Source organism: Pipistrellus kuhlii, unplaced genomic scaffold (genome assembly GCF_014108245.1).
Source record: "Pipistrellus kuhlii isolate mPipKuh1 unplaced genomic scaffold, mPipKuh1.p scaffold_m20_p_27, whole genome shotgun sequence".
In the NCBI taxonomy this organism is placed as follows: Eukaryota; Metazoa; Chordata; class Mammalia; order Chiroptera; family Vespertilionidae; genus Pipistrellus; species Pipistrellus kuhlii.
Genome location: NW_023425526.1, coordinates 635349 through 651166, shown reverse-complemented (window position 1 = coordinate 651166; position 15818 = coordinate 635349). Strand labels below are relative to the sequence as shown.

The following is a 15818-nucleotide window of genomic DNA, read 5'->3' as shown; positions in this document are numbered from 1 at the left end:
CCATAAATCTCGTCTATCTGGCTTTAATTCCTGTGTTTTTCCTTTGCTTTCAGGAGAGTAGACCTGGAGAAACCAACAGCTGTGTGGAGGAGATAATCCGGGTAAGGATGTTCCTTTACCAATCTTACCAACGGGCTGGACGGGATTCCAGATAGAAGGCAGTCATGCGGCTGCACCTCAGAGGGCGCCGGTCGGTGTTGGGCATTACCTTTTCTGGGGGGAATCACGCAGGCTGCCTTGGTGCCTCCTTGTGAAGCCGCACTTCCTTAGAGATCCGGAGCCCTCCTCAGCCGGGTGCCGTGCCGGGGCTGAGGTGGCCCTGTGTTCACAGGATTAGCTGGGAGACAGGAACAGAGTTGAGGTGAAATACATGGTTGTGCTCCCATTTGGACCCCGGTTTTTAGAAGCATCTTTAATAATCTGTACTTTCCAATCAGGTGGGGTTGCCTTGGTATTTTTCCCCCTAAACACAACTGGAATCAGAAAGCACTCTGACGAAGTGGTGTCTCGGAGTCTGGAAATTTACTTCTGAATCGTTTTGCGTGTTATTACTTTGCGTGTTACTCTCATAAACCTGCCCTTTCGTCACCGCCATATTGAGCGGATGTCCTCCGTGAACCCTTTCATACCCAGAGGCACTTGGGCTGGGCTGTTGTCCCATGTTACTGATCTCCTGCGTGTCCAAACTTAGAGTCACGGTGTCATTTTCATCCCTTTTTTCTCTTCACTCACATTTTTAGGGGTGTAACCTAATAATTTACAGTTCTCAGAAAGCTGACACTGCATTCGGCAGAACACCAAGATAACTTAGACCAGATGGTATGGTCTTCCTTATAAAGGAAGGAAAAAAACTTCATTTTTATGTTTCTAAGTTTTGGGCACCCTACACTCTTTTTCTTGAATTTCTAGTGAATTAGGGTAATATAATTATTTGGTTGAACTTTACATTAACCATCGGATCGTTTTCTGGGACAGGATATTTTTTCTTCCTGGAAAGGATTATGTCATACGTAAATCTTGGAACTCAAGTTGACCAAAATAATGAATTAAAGTTCGATTTGTTGAATTAATACTGACTTTCGTTTTTCTGGTAGAGATTTATATAGAAAACATTTTCAAAGCGGGTAGCTTCTTTTCTGGCATTTAAGGATATGTTAAAAAATACAGGTTATATTTTTTTATCTGTTTTCTCGGTCCTGGAGAGTTTTGTTTCAGATTAAAGAACAGATAGTGTAAAATGCTGATGTACTTTTCCTATTTTTCTCTTTCAATGTACTTTCCTCCTTGAGTCCAAATATCCAGTGTTTAGGCCACCTTCCTTTGGTGGGTTATGGTGTTTCCATCTGCGAATAACCATGCCAGAGCACAGCGGGCCCTCTTGGGTGCTGCTGTTGGAAACACTGCCCCTCTCTCCTTTCCTTCTTCTCGGAGGAGATGGAAGAACTGTCATGTGACCCTTCTTCTCCATACTCCACGCAGAGCTTGAAGTTCGAGTGAGAGCCTGAGTAATGCACAGACCGAAAGGATGTAGTTAAGTAATGTACAGTGTACCCAGAATAAATTGAAGGCTGCAACCAAAGGGCAAGCTCAAAGGTGCTCAAGAACAGCTTCCCCGAGGAAGCCTCCCAAGGGGTAAAGCATTAGTGTTTTTCCTTCAGAGAGCAGGTGAGAGCCTCATTCTCCTTACCCCACTGCTACCTTCCCACGACTCTGACCCTAGTCCACCCACCGCTGCCACCGCCCACCTTGAATCGGGTGTGAGTAAAAGGGAAGGCCTGGACCGACCTGATCGTTGATTGGTTTGCGTATGCAAGGTTAAGGTTAATGGACGCGGTGCCTGCATTAGCAGACAGGGGAGCTCTCTGTAGCTCCCTCCTCCGGGAGCCCATGGGGAGTGGGCGGGGTGAGAGGAGTGCGGAGCCGGAGGAAACAGTGCTGCCAGGAGCCTTTGCCTCTCTCCTGGCCTGGCAGCCCAAGGTGTTGGTAGTTAAGGTGTTGGTATTTAGGCAGCTCCTCAAAGACCCCGTCAGTGTTCCCATTTCTCCTGGGCTGTTTTCCTGGCTGCCCCCTGCCTCGGCACACCATTCCCTCTCCGGACCGCCTTCCCTCTGCCCCGAAGCACATCCTCTCCTGCGAACACTAGCACCGCACTCTCGGCTGCAGCCTGTTGTATGTGTGTTTGTATTGGATGTGCATCAGCATTGCTCCTACACGGTGGCCCCAGAGTCTGGAATTTAGAATTACGATTTTGTTGTGGACAAGTTTCCGAGTGAGCGAGTGAAAGAACCCTCCAAAAGGGAAGGTGGGTACCATTCTGGCAGCTCACAGACGTTCTGTTGGCCGTAAACCATGGGAGCGGTGCCCTGCCCTTTCGACGCCGTCTTCTGTGGCTGGTCTTGGCGGAGCCCAGTTGTCCTTGTGAGTCTCTCTCCCCTGATCCCAGGTCACCGAAGTTACTGTTACTCACGGCCATCCCGGTTCAGTGAGAGCTCCCTTCTGTTCTGCAGGAAGACCAGGGCCATCAAAAAATGCCTTCAAATGATGAAAACTGTGATATTCATTAACGGGTTAGTATGCCCTGTCCACAACGGAGGTACTGGGGGAACAATGGTGGGCCAACCAGACATGCCCTCTTCGACTCTACAGAAATACAGCAAGTTTTTATTTTACAAATGAAGTAGAATGTTAATTGTGACAAACACGGTTTTATGGCAGCCTCCTTATCATAGGGCACATGGCCTAGTTTTGGGTCAAGAACAGCTTCCCTGAGGAAGCAACCTTGAACGGAAGTTGGAGTGTGAACAGGAAGTCAGCCTAAGGAATGCGATGCCGAGGGTTCCAAGCAGAGGAAATGCCAGAGCGTGGCTGGTCAGAGACGCAGGAAGCCGGGGCAGGCCAGAGTGGATAAAGGCAGTTAGGAGAAGCCAGATGCGCTTTGTATCGGTATTGCTCCCACACTGTGGTTCCCGCGTCTGGAATTTAGACTCCTTTCTCGGCCATGTTCAAGTTCCCATAAGCATAGGGAGCCAGTGAAGGACTCAGCCGCGAGCAGTGTCATCACGTTGGCAACGTAAATGCGTCACTGGCTGCTACGGGGAATGGATTGAGGGCAAGAGGGAGGAAGAACAGGAGTGGAGGTTGCTGCCAGTGTCCAGAGCGGAGCTGTTCTGTGGGGCACTCACAGGCATGGGGGCAGGGTGGGAGATGCTGGCTTCGAGGGAGAGAGGGAATCATAAATTATTTTTAGTCATTTTGAGTTTAAAGTACCTTTTGAGACATTCCAGTAACAAGGAGAACGTAAATGAACATACCTGGGTCTGGAGCTCAGAACAGAGGACTGAGCTGTAAATCAACATTTGGATTAATGAGCATATTGGTGATAAAACCACAGAAATGGGTGCATTTGCCTGGAGAGATCGGGGGGCCAGTGGAGGTGAGAGGGATGGTGGGAGACACTGGGGAAACTGTGACTAACACCATAGAACCCATGGAGAGAGCGTGTCAGCTCCCCGGCGCTCAGACTTTCCGAGGGGACCAGAGAGACAAGGATGGCAAACCACCCGATGGAGGGGACAAAGGACAGGAAGGTCACTGGTGACGTGCTGGAGGGCTGGTTATGTGGAGAGGCTGGGGGAGTCCGGTCCTGAGAAGACAGAGCCGGTGAGGTCTCTGAACAGTGAGAAGTCACAGGAAGGGCGCAGTGTGTGAGACAGGCCATAGCTTCCATTCACATCTCTTCTCGTTAGCAGTAGGTGTGACATCCTGTAACCACTGCCAAATGCTGGAGAGACGATGGAGACACTCACTTCCTTGCATGTGCGAACGCATTGAAGCCTCACAGTGCCCACAGGGAGGCAGTGTTAACATCCCCATTTCAAAGATGAAGACACTGAGGTGAGAAGTTAGGCATAACCTGCTCAAGGCCAAAGAGTTAGTGATGGGAGAGCTGTGATTGTAACAAGCATCTCCTGGCACCAGTACCCCGCCCCCCCCCCCCGCCAACAGCTACAGTGTTTTATTAAATTAAGAATCAACACACACACCCAAGTCCCCAGTTCATTAATGTTCAAAAATACCACCTGTGTATTTTTGCATGTTTACGATTCAGAAGTGCCAGATCATGTGTTTGTACACTTGAACTCATAGAGGTTCTCTGGCCAATATTACCAACATCATTTATTTTTTAATCCTTAGCAAGGATATTTTTTATTGGTTTTTAGAGAAAGAGGAAGGGGAGAGAGAAACATCGATGTGAGAAACATCTATCCATTGCCGCTTGTACACCCCAACCGAGAATGGAACTGGCAGCCTTCCTGTGTACGGGACAATGTTCCAACCAGCCGAATCCCCCAGCCAGGGCTCCCACTTTACTTCCAAACTTCTTTTTCCCTCGCCTCTCTAACGGTTTTTTCTGAGGTGACTGTTTTTGAGTCATTTAAATATTACATTATCTTCTAAAGGGTAATTATTTTTTATTTTTACTCAGAGCATTTTAATCCTAGGACTTAATAAATCTGTGTGCTACTGACAAACTCACTTAGCCGAGGGAGACATTAGCACCGAGCTCTGTGAAGATGGGCGTGAGGCGGGAAGCCCTCAGGCTGGCATCTGTTTATCACAGACGGGTCTCTGCGTTACACAGTATTTCACGCAAAGGCTCCGGTGTATAGTACGGAGGTGCTTTCCGTTGCATTACCCATTAGCATAGAATGGCTAACATTTGTTCAGCAAATAAAAGCCATTTACAACTTAATGGGGCTGTGCAGGGCTGGGCCCTGGGATGCACACATCTTATGCCTGCAGGTTTGGCCGGTGCGGGTGAGGGCAGCGTGCCTGACAGGGCGAGCCTGTGAAAGGGGAACCGGAGCTGGAATTCCGACTGGGACTTAAGGGGGGAATTCAGAGTCCATTTCAGTGCAGCCTCTGAGCAGTTGACCTTTTTGGCTTTCATCTCAAGACGCTAATTTAGTGGCAGTGTCCGTGAAATATTCACGGTGAATATCTACATAGAGTTGCATTTCTGTTTATCTGAAGCGGGTAACTGTGGTGATTTATGTTCTGGAGACCCAGCGCAGTTTTCTGACACAGTAACGAGACAGACTGCCAACAAAGAAAGGGAACTCCTTTTCCCTGGTTTTCTGGAAACTAAGGCACCTCCTGGGCAGGATTCCAGCGTGACCTGGGAGACTGCAAGTGAGGAGAGAGCTGAGCGCCTTGTCACATGAAGTGCACCTCATTGAGCACCCCCCCAAACACACACACACACACACACACACACACACACACACATCATGTATGCAGAGCCTGGGTGGTGGGCTGAGAGGAGCCTTGGCTTGAATGTCCACATGCTCCGTGGCCCACATGAACGTGTGAGGCACTTGAGAGAAACCAGAGAAGGAAGAGGATGCTTGTTGTGAGTGACTTTGGGTCCTTTGCAGAGCTGGGCCTACGTCGAACCTCCCCTGCTTCAGACCAGACCAGCTTTTCCTTATCACTTCCTTCTTTTGTTTCAAACAGTAGAGATTTTACTGGTGACTAAACGAAGCCCACAAATGGCACAGTCAGTGCAGGTGTAGCTATAGGAGAGCCCCATCGGCATCTCCCATTACTCATGGTCGTAAAATAAAATCAAAGGTCGTAAAATAAAATCAAAGCCTAAGTCAACGGGACATAGGTGAGAAATTCACTGAGAAAAACCTACTCTGCTCGTCCAAGAGAAATTAGCTTCACAGCGCAGCGTTTTATTTTGAATTTTTCTTTTAAAAATATTTTTAAATCATTTTGGAGCATAAGGACAAGAAAGAAAGAAGCATTGATTTGTTGTCCCACTTACCAAGGCATTCATTGGTGATTCTTATAGATGCCCTGACCAGGCAGGGATTGAACCTGCAACCTTGGCGTATCACTCCACCAACTGCGCTAACCAGCCAGGGCCTCTCTGCATTCTCAATAAATGTTATTCTATTTGTCCTTTCGGCTGAAACCAAAAACTCTACTCACATGCCCCCCCTTGCCGAGGGCGCCCATGTCCCAGGGCCTGCCCCTGTGTTTCTGGCCAGTTGGCTGCACTCGCAGGTGGTCAATGTCCAGTGGGGCTGGGCAGGAGACCCCTCTGCAGGATCTGTTCTGAGCCCAGACATTTCGGGGGGATGGAAGGTCTGGATCCTCCATTGAGAGGGAATGCTTCTTGCCTTTATTCGTCTCCCCTAATCTGCACCGTGAGAGTCCCAGAGGCAGTGTTAGCAGCCAGAGGAGCTGGCAGTCTGTGGGATGCATTTTCTGCCCTAAAGGGCGGGTTCTGATGGAAGCCCGTGGAGCGGGTGCCTCCCGCTGGCCCGGGCTGGCACACAGGGGAGGTGCGGGGGCATGGTGCTGATGGAGTGTGCGGTGGCCAGGGGTCTGGTTATGTCCTTTATAAAATGTATCTTTATTGTTGAAAGAATTACATATGTCCCGCACCCCAGGCCTTCACCACTATAGTCTGTGTCCGTGGTTAGTCTTCAGTGCCTTGGACAGTTAATCTGGGTTTCTCTTAAGTGCTGTTCTGAAATGACTTGTGCATTGTTATATGTGGGGTCTTTTAGTAAAGACTATTTGGGGGTACTAATTAAGAAGCATAAAATATTAAAATATCCGCTGAAGTGGTAGTAATACTAACAATACGAAGGTTCCTGGGGCACCGCTGCCCTCGGCGTCTCCTCATCGCGCCCTGAGACGCCTCCCGTGTCCCCGGGGCGCTGGCTGGGCCGGAGGCAGAGCCCTCGCTGTGGCCCCGGGGACCCCAAGGCCCTGGCCACAGGCTCTGCTCTCAGGCCGGCCCTCAGCCTCTGACCCCCCCCCCCCCCCTCTGCTCCCCGCGTGGTCGCTTCCTGGTCTCCTCGCCCTGGCGTCTCCTGGGACGTGGGTTGGCTCTGCCTCCTCAGGAGCTGCCGCTTCCCGCTGCTCTGGCACCTGTGCCGTCACAGTCTCGCGTGTGTGTGGGCCCCGCTCTGTCCTGAGTGCCATGCCCACCTGGCCAGCTGCTCCCCATGGTGCCACTACGTTGGCATGGACGCCTCCCCCAGCTCCCCTCACCCTCCCCGCGCCTCCTGCAGCGGCTGTCCCCGCCTCCCGCCCTCCCTCAGCTCCTCACCAAATCCGTCCTTCTGTCTCCTGTGTCCATAGGCCTCCCACCACCCGCTTCTCCTCACCCCAGCCACCTTCCTGGTTCTGCAGTCATCCTGACCCTTCCCCACCAGAGGGTCCTGAACCCCCTGGAGGCTTCTGCCTAGTGTGTGCCTCCTGCCCACTCTCCCTGTGGGCAGAGGGCTCCTCCCCCACTGCCCTGGCCACCCCACTCCATGCTGCACCCCAAAGCGAGGTGCTGCCCACCCTCCCTCACCCCCGCGCTTAACTCCGGCTCTTTCCAGCCCCTAGCATGGGCTCTGTCTACCCTGCACCCCGCTCCAGCCACTGTTCACCTGCCAGGCCCACTGAGACCTCAGTTCCTCCAGGGACCCTTCCTGACTCCCCCAGTCTGATTTAATGCTCGGATTCCCTACCTCCCAGGCACCCCTCCTCTTACTGAGCCGCCAAGGTCTTCCTTACCCCATTGGGCTGGCAGTCACTCCAGGGGCTGGCACCAGTGATTGGCTAGTAGATGTCTAATAAATACCGACTAAGTGGATGAAAACCAACGAATTTGACCTTTTGCTCAGTGTCTGTCTCTGCTCCCCATCTGTCTTCCTCCCCGTCCTCTAACGAAAATTGAGGTGTTCATTTAAAACTTCAGCTCTCCACGGCCTGCGAGGCTGTGTGTTGCCTGGAGCGAGAGACACAGCAGCAGCACAGATGCTCGGTCTGCTCCCTGCTCCCTAATCCCTGTCCCAGCTCCCTGCTCCTTCCTCCCTGCTCCTGCTCCCTTCTCTCTCCTCCCTGTTCCCTGCCCCCAGCTCCCTGCTCCCTGCTCCTGCTCCCTCCTCCTTCCTCCCTCCTTCCTCCTCCCTTTTCCCTCCTCCCAGCTCCATGCTCCCTGCTCCCTGCTCCTGCTTCCTGCTCCCTGCCCCTGCTCCCTGCTCCTGCTCCTCCTCCCTCCTCCCTTCTCCCTCCTCCCAGCTCCCTACTCTCTCCTCTCTCCTCCCTGCTCCCTGCTCCCTGCTCCTGCTCCCTGCTCCCTCCTCCCAGCTCCCTGCTCCCTGCTCCCTGCTCCCTGCCCCTGTTCCCTGCTCCCTGCCCCTGCCCCCAGCTCCTTGCTCCCTGCTCCTGCTTCCTCCTCCCTTTTCCCTTCTCCCTCCTCCCAGCTCCCTGCTCTCTCCTCCCTCCTCCTTGCTCTTCCTCCCTCCTCCCAGCTCCTTCTCCCTCCTTCCTGCTCCCTGCTCCCTCCTCCCTCCTCCCTGCTCCCTCCTCCCTGTTCCCTCCTCCCTCCTCCCTCCTCCCAGCTCCTCCTCTCTCCTCCCTGCTCCCTGCTCCCTGCCCCCTGCTCCCTGCTCCCTGCAGTGGGATGGAGGGAGCCAGTGTGCCCTGCCTGAGGTTCCTGAAGGAACCAGGAAGTCAGCGCCTTTGCACCCACCACTTGTGCACCCCGTGATCTTCCATGAGCCTGCGCTTTTCATTTGGATAGATAATGAGTGTGATGTACAAGTTGGAGAATCAGGGTAATAAATTCGCAGGGATAATTCGGTTAATTACTTTGTTGCTGCTCCTAGAATCAAGGGCTGGAAATCAAAGCTATTTCCAAGCTATTTCCACGGTTAATACGTTCTGTGTAAAGCAATTCTTGGAACAAGAACGCATTAAAACACATCTATCCAAAGTGATCGAGACATTCGTTTTAAAATTGTGTTTATTATCATTAAGCCACACAGTCTTTTGTGTTATTTTTTTTAAGTTGAGGGGTGTGAAATTATACCAATTCTCTGCAGATGACTATTGCACATGCACAGGAAAGCTTAAAACAACCCCTCAGATATAAAATATGGGTGGCCGGGTGTCGCCATTCTTGAACCTCCCAGATTGACTGCCTTTTGAGGGTGAGGTGTTTGCCTCGTGCCTCACTCCACTCTGACCCCGGTGGGCCTCCCTGCCCCGGCCCAGTGCTGCCTCCCTGCCCCGGCCCAGTGCTGTCCCCCGGCCCAGTGCTGCCCCCCTGCCCTGGCCCAGTGCTGCCCCCCTGCCCTGGCCCAGTGCTGCCCCCCTGCCCTGGCCCAGTGCTGCCCCCCTGCCCCGGCCCAGTGCTGCCTGGTGCCCCGGCCCAGTGCTGCCCCCCTGCCCTGGCCCAGTGCTGCCCCCCTGCCCCGGCCCAGTGCTGCCCCCCTGCCCCGGCCCAGTGCTGCCCCCCTGCCCCGGCCCAGTGCTGCCTGGTGCCCCGGCCCAGTGCTGCCCCCCTGCCCTGGCCCAGTGCTGCCTGGTGCCCCGGCCCAGTGCTGCCCCCCTGCCCCGGCCCAGTGCTGCCCCCCTGCCCCGGCCCAGTGCTGCCTGGTGCCCTGGCCCAGTGCTGCCTGGTGCCCTGGCCCAGTGCTGCCTGGCGCCCCGGCCCAGTGCTGCCCCCCTGCCCTGGCCCAGTGCTGCCCCCTGCCCTGGCCCAGTGCTGCCCCCCTGCCCTGGCACAGTGCTGCCTGGTGCCCTGGCCCAGTGCTGCCCCCCTGCCCTGGCCCAGTGCTGCCTGGCGCCCAGGCCACTGTGGGGCCTCCCACCCAGCACCGCTTCCCCACGCCGCCAGGATCTGATGGAAATCAGGAGGTGCCTGGGCCTGGGCCTGTCTGCAGACACTGAGCTGGGAACAATTGTCATTTGCTGACCCTGGCTGATTAGTGACTCGCTCATCCTAGTTTCCCTCTTCCCCTGCCCTCCACTAGGGGAGGGGCGCTATTTGTGCAAAGGATGTCTTTCTCTCTGAATTTCCTAGAAAGTCATAGAAGTTGTAATCTACGGACAATTCACTGCTATTACAGCTTTTCCATTACAATGTTTTTATTTTAGTGCCTAATTTTTTTAATTGTAATTCTAAATCAGAGGTCTGTGATTCTGTGGAATTAAACATAAGGTTTTTATATTCTTCTCTTTTTTAAAGTGTTTCTCCAGGAGCATTGGTTGGGCTTCTGAACTGATTTTAAAATCCTGAGATCAGCATGCTTATTATGGATTTATTAAACATTAATTTAAATCCTCAGCTACTGCTAAATACCTTCTAATGGTCTCAAATGTAGATTTCTCTATGTAAAGTACATTTTAAAAAAATCATTCCAGAATTTCATACTAATTAATGGAATATTGTCAAAATAGTTACATCTGCATGCTTACTTTATGAGCCATTTTAGCTTTCCCTTCCCTGGCAATAACTGTGGCCAGCTTTTAAAAACATGTTTGAATTCAGTTAGCAGGGTCTGTCTGTGGTGGGAATGGTGGAGAACAGGCTCTCTAAACTAGAACCTTAAAATCTCACTGAAAATGTTAGTAACAGCTTCTGAAAAATGAACAGCCCCCAAAACCGACCTCGGCTGCCTCTCAGGAAACCAAACTACCGAGTAAGACCTGCTGAGCCAAAGACTCGCTTCCAGTCCGAAAGCCTTCCGAAGGCTCCGTGCAGAACCGGAGGGGAGAGGAGGGACAGAAACCGGCCACAGGCGGTACAGAGGATCCCGCCGGAGAATAAGATAAAGGAGAATAAGATAAAGCCCCAGGCCCTCTGCGCAGCAGGGTAGAAACCTCTCCTCTGCTCTGCCTCATAGGCACTTACCATTCTGACTTTCTAACTTTCTGTTCCCTTGTTTCTTTCACTGACCTTCCCTCATTGCCCTCCGCACACACACACCCCAGACTCTGGCAAAGGCAGGAAATGAACCCGAGTTCTCTGGGAGGTTGGCCAGTTACTGTACGAAGCGAGGAGCCCCCTGTGATGCGGATAAAAACCCAAGTGCAGATTCCTAGCATGTTTCCAGCGGCGGGGACGGGAGGGGCCGTGGTAACTGGAGTCACCCACCCATCAGCAGCAGCCCTGGATGGCTGAGATGATTAATCACTCCGGCACAAAAGAACACAAAAGGAGATTTGTTAAGAGGGCCAGCTTCAGGGGGGACATGCCTGTCTGCTTAATGATGTATTTTTAAAGTGTGGCCACATCAAAAGACAAGCGCATGCAAATGGAGGGGAAATGAAGGCGGTGAGCACAGTCTTTGGTGAATTAGAACAAATGTTTAGGAAATCAGAGCAGCCATCATTTTGGTTTGAGCTTTTTAAAAACGTGTTCCTTCGCCCTGTTCTACCCAAGCCCCAGTGTCTTAGCAGCCTGGGACACTGGAGTCCCTCACCGAATGTGTGCCGGGCCTGTCAGCTCTAAGAATCATCAAGAGCCAGTGAATTAATAGTGCGTGTTAACCTTTCTTTCTCTGATGTCAAAGGATCGAATGATAGCAGACTCCATGGCTTCACGCAATAGAAATATCAGTGACGGCATTGCTGAACCTGTAGTGACGGCTCACTGTGCCCGGAACATCTAGTATCTCTTTCAGTCCTCACAATGACCCCCTATGATGTCATTCCCCCATTATGTCATTTCCCCCGAGATGTCATTTCCCCCTGTGATGTCATTTCCCTCCGATGGAAGAGGAACCTCAGATGTGGGGAGGTTCACACACAGCAATTATGAGACTTAGGGACTAAACTCGGCCCTCGCAGACTCCAGAGCCACTTTATAAACACATTACACTGTGATTTTTTAAAAATCTAAATACTTTTTAAATGGAAGCCTGAGCAAATCTCCGTGTGGCGCTGTATCGGACCGCTGTGTGAGTACTGCTCGTTTCTCACAGCCAGGGGATGCTGCGTCCATTGCTTCTGGGGCGAGAAGCTGCCGGGGTCGGCTGAGGGGCGCGCAGTGAGCACAGGATGCCTCCCAGCGTCCCTGACACACCGCGCTCACTGTGCGCTCACGCGGGTCCTAGTTGCCGAGTTCTGCATCTTGAAAACTGGGCTCTTTCATCAGCCTGTTTTCTCTGCCATCGGAGGAGCTCTGTGCCTCACACCTCTGAGGACTCCCCCTGCCCGACAGTAGCCGGCACTGTGCTGATCCCCAGGAGAGGGGCAGGGGAGGAGGGAGAATCCAGAGACACCAAGAGCGGTTCCCGGGACGAAGCCGCAGCGCCTGTCCCTGTAAGGATGTGCGCTTTCCCTCCTGTGTCCAACCACAGCGCCACCACAGACTGGCGGGGACGGGGCCGGCGGAGATCTCAGTATAGGATTCATTTTGCAAAGACAACACACACAACAACAACTGTAGTTTTCCCTTGTTGTTTGATGTGGTTGTAACACCTATTGCTGGATAAATTTGTGAATACGCACATCTTGGTGAGTCAGCGTGTCTCACTTTACAAAAGTGTTTTCATTCAACAAGTAGGGTTCTGGAAGCAAACGAGTTTTGTGAGTGTGGGATTGGAAAAGGCATTGTGATTTGGACCTGGCTGCTATTAGCAGCTATCCATTCTTGTTAGGATAATGAAGTGTTTTCAAATTCCTTAGAGATGAGGTTTACTTAAAGAAATCTTTGTCTGTAAACTCTAATTGTGGGATATTTGTAAGATTATCTTTACTGCTAAGAAACAATTCCTTTGCTAAAGGATTCTTGGCTATGTATAGGAAAGGATTAACCTAGGATTAATAGCAAGCTCCCCTAAAGATTCTAGATACTTGCTTTACAATTTCTTTAAAACTTACCATTAATAGAAAAACAAAAGTGTTAGAAATCACTTGGAGTGTGATTGACAAGCAGTAATAAACTAGAAAGACAAAGCTTCCTTGGTATAAAAATGAAAGCCAGTAGGTTATAAATCACGTGACAAAAGCGCAGGATCTTTTCTCCAGCTGTTCCTGAGGTGGGTGCAGTCAGGCGCTGCGCGGGGAATAAAAGCAGTCGGCACCCCCTGGTGGCGCCTGTGTTTGCCGTGCGGGTGACAGCTTTTCCTCACTGTAAGTGCGGTCAAAGTGCTTATTTAAACCTCTGTGCCGTCTTAGCTGCTTGTAAAACCGCGTTCGTTTATGTCAGCTTATGCCTATACATTGCTTTTATAAGTATAAGGTTATACTAAGTAAGCCTAATTATGAACCAGATTACCCAGGCAAAGTAATTTTTATAATATATGTCTTAGTCCACTGTGTTTCTCAAGACTCCTTTTCAGAGCTCAGAAAGGATTAAAACTCATGCAGCAGTATTTTCACATCGGAGTACACTTGGTAGATGGCTTGGACCAGCCCAGCCCTCTTACTTATTGGCACATTACATGGAACCCTCCTGCTTCAGTCTAAATCCTTTCTACGGAAAGGAGAGAGGAGAGAATGTAAAACTCACAAGTCTACTGGGAGCCGAAAGGGCAGTGGATGAAAACGGGAAGTCTGTAAAGAGGTAGTTCACAGAACTGAGGCCTTCACACGGGCCTTAAAGGAAGACACAGGAAGGGAAGTGGGATGACATGTGAAGGGTTGGGTGTTTCTTTTCAATATTCTATTTTTCATTTACGTATATATTTAATTTCAGTTAGAATGAGAAGACCTTCATTTCTATATGGTTTGGTAGCACCCAGCATTCATCTCAATAAGTAAATGATTTATTGGAAATTTAACTTCATGAGAAAACTGACTAAAGACATCATACAGCCTGGCTGGTGTGGCTCAGCGGCTGAGCGTCAACCTAGGAACCAAGAGGTCACCGGTTCATTTCCGGATCAGGGCACACGGGCGGGTTCGGGCTCGACCCCCAGGGGGGCTGTGTAGAAGGCAGCCAGCGATGATGTTCCTCTCTCTTTGATATTCTATTTTTCTACCCTCTCCCTTCCTCTCTCTCTCAAAAGCAATAGACACATAAAAATAAAAAAAAAAGACATAATATATGCTTTCAAGTGCGGGACATAATATTGTTAAATTTTATTCAATGCCTTGAGTTATTTTATTTTATTTTTAAAAATAATTTCTAGGGTCCATAAATGAGTAAGAGCTGTAATTGCACATATGCTAAGTCATATCTTCATGGAAACACAAAGGCATCTAAATGTATAAACTTTACTTTTGCCTCAGATAGGCATCTACTTGAGTGGACTAGGAGTTCATAATGATACCTGTGATGACTTTAAAATGAAGAATAATCTGTGATAAGTTTCCTAAGTGATTTCTTCTCTGCCTGGGGCACCATCCTGTACCTCACAGGCTGGTTGTGTAGCTCAGAGGAGACTAAGGCTGGCACACAGCTTGGCAACTCAGAGCTGCAGACGGCGAGGCCGGAGGAGCGTGGCTGCCTCTCCTCCATCAGAACAAAAGCTGGAGAAAGGCAGATTAACTACCTCTGTGAAACTCACGGAAGAAGCGAAGGCACAGAGCAGCCAGTTAACCTGAAAGGTGAAAAGAGGCCACACCTTCAGGAAGGAGCCACCTGAGCACTTGCTCATGTGGATGCACAGGCGCCGGTGGGAAGAGGCAGCCGGAAACGTGCAGTGATGGCTAAAGGCCGACATCCGGCTCAGGGCGGTTTGCAGGGCTTTCGGGTTTTCCTCCTCCAGGAGCTCACCGGGAGGCCAAGGCAGGCAGAGGGGCCTCTCCTGGGGGTTGGCTGGGAGAGGAACAGCAGCCTCTGCCCAACCTCCCGGCCCTCTCCTCCCTTTCTCCTTCAGACCTGACACCTTGCTCTGCAAAAGAAGGGCACAGGCCTGCCGCCGGGGGCCTGCTGACCCCTGTAGCTCGAGGAGAGGAATGGCACCCCCCACCAAAACCCACTCTGTCTTCTCTCCTGTCATTTCTAAGAAACAAAAGTTTCCATCTTCACGGAGAAGGGCAATGCAAATGCATCTTGAGGTCCTGGGGAACCCATCATCCCTGGGGGAGGAGAAGGAGAGCAAAGGAAAAGCGCTGCCGGGAAGGGCAGGAATGCGGCTGCCTCACATTCCATGGCGCCTGGAGGAAGGCCTCCGCCCACTCAGGTCACAGAGCCCTCGGGAGCCAGCACGAAGTGGGAAGAGCAGTGGGACACACTCGGGAGCTGTACAAAGAGAAAACCAGAGCCACGTGGGAAGACTCAGCCACGCAGAGAGCAGACTTCAAGTCCAGCCCAGTTCTGACTTAGGTTAACAAACCTCCATGCGGAAGACCTCGCAGAAGGAAAGGGGTTCTCACCTCCAGGCATGGAACGTAGTTCCCTCAGAACCTACCGCTCCGTACAACACGTCTGGCTTTCAACAAAGACATATGAGACCTATTTTAAAAATCAAGGGGAATAGCACAGTCAGAAGGGACAGAGCAAGTAGTAGAACCAGAATCAGCTGCCACCCAAATGTTAGAGCTATCAGACAGGAAACTTAGGTGGCTGTGATTGATATGTTAATGGCTCTTAAGGAAAAGACACAGAGCATGCAAAATCACGGAGGTAATTTCTCTAGGGACATACAAACTACAAGGAGAGACACATAAGACCTTAGAGAAATGAAAAGCAGAGAGGCCAAGAACACTGGAATGGTTTTATCAGTAAACTGGACACAGCTGAGGAAAGAACCCATGAGGGGGAAAAAAAAAGTCAATAAATTATTCAAACTGAAAACAAAGAGATAAAAATGTGAGAGGAGAAAAAAAAATGAACAGAGCATCCAAGACCTGCAGGACAATTATAAGTGGGCAGACATTCATGCAATTGGAATCCCCAGAGGAGAAAAGAAAAACAGGGCAGAGGAAACCATGGCCAAGAATTTTTCAAAATTAAACAGCCTAAGTGCCCATCAGCAGATAAGTGAATAAAAAACACTATTGTACATTTCACAATGGAATACTACACAGCAATAAAAAAGAAAGGAGCCTTACCATTTGCAACA

The 15818-nt window shown here is 50.8% G+C and overlaps 1 protein-coding gene across 2 annotated transcripts in view; it reads left to right on the top strand.

Moving 5' to 3' along the window:
• The window catches only part of AFF3 (AF4/FMR2 family member 3), a 459937-nt gene that overhangs the window by 236867 nt on the left and 207252 nt on the right, over positions 1 to 15818 (top strand). For both annotated transcript variants that reach the window (XM_045587244.1, XM_045587243.1), the window contains one exon: positions 54 to 101. In XM_045587244.1, coding sequence (XP_045443200.1) covers positions 54 to 101 — 48 coding nt within the window. The remainder of the gene's footprint in view (positions 1 to 53; positions 102 to 15818) is intronic.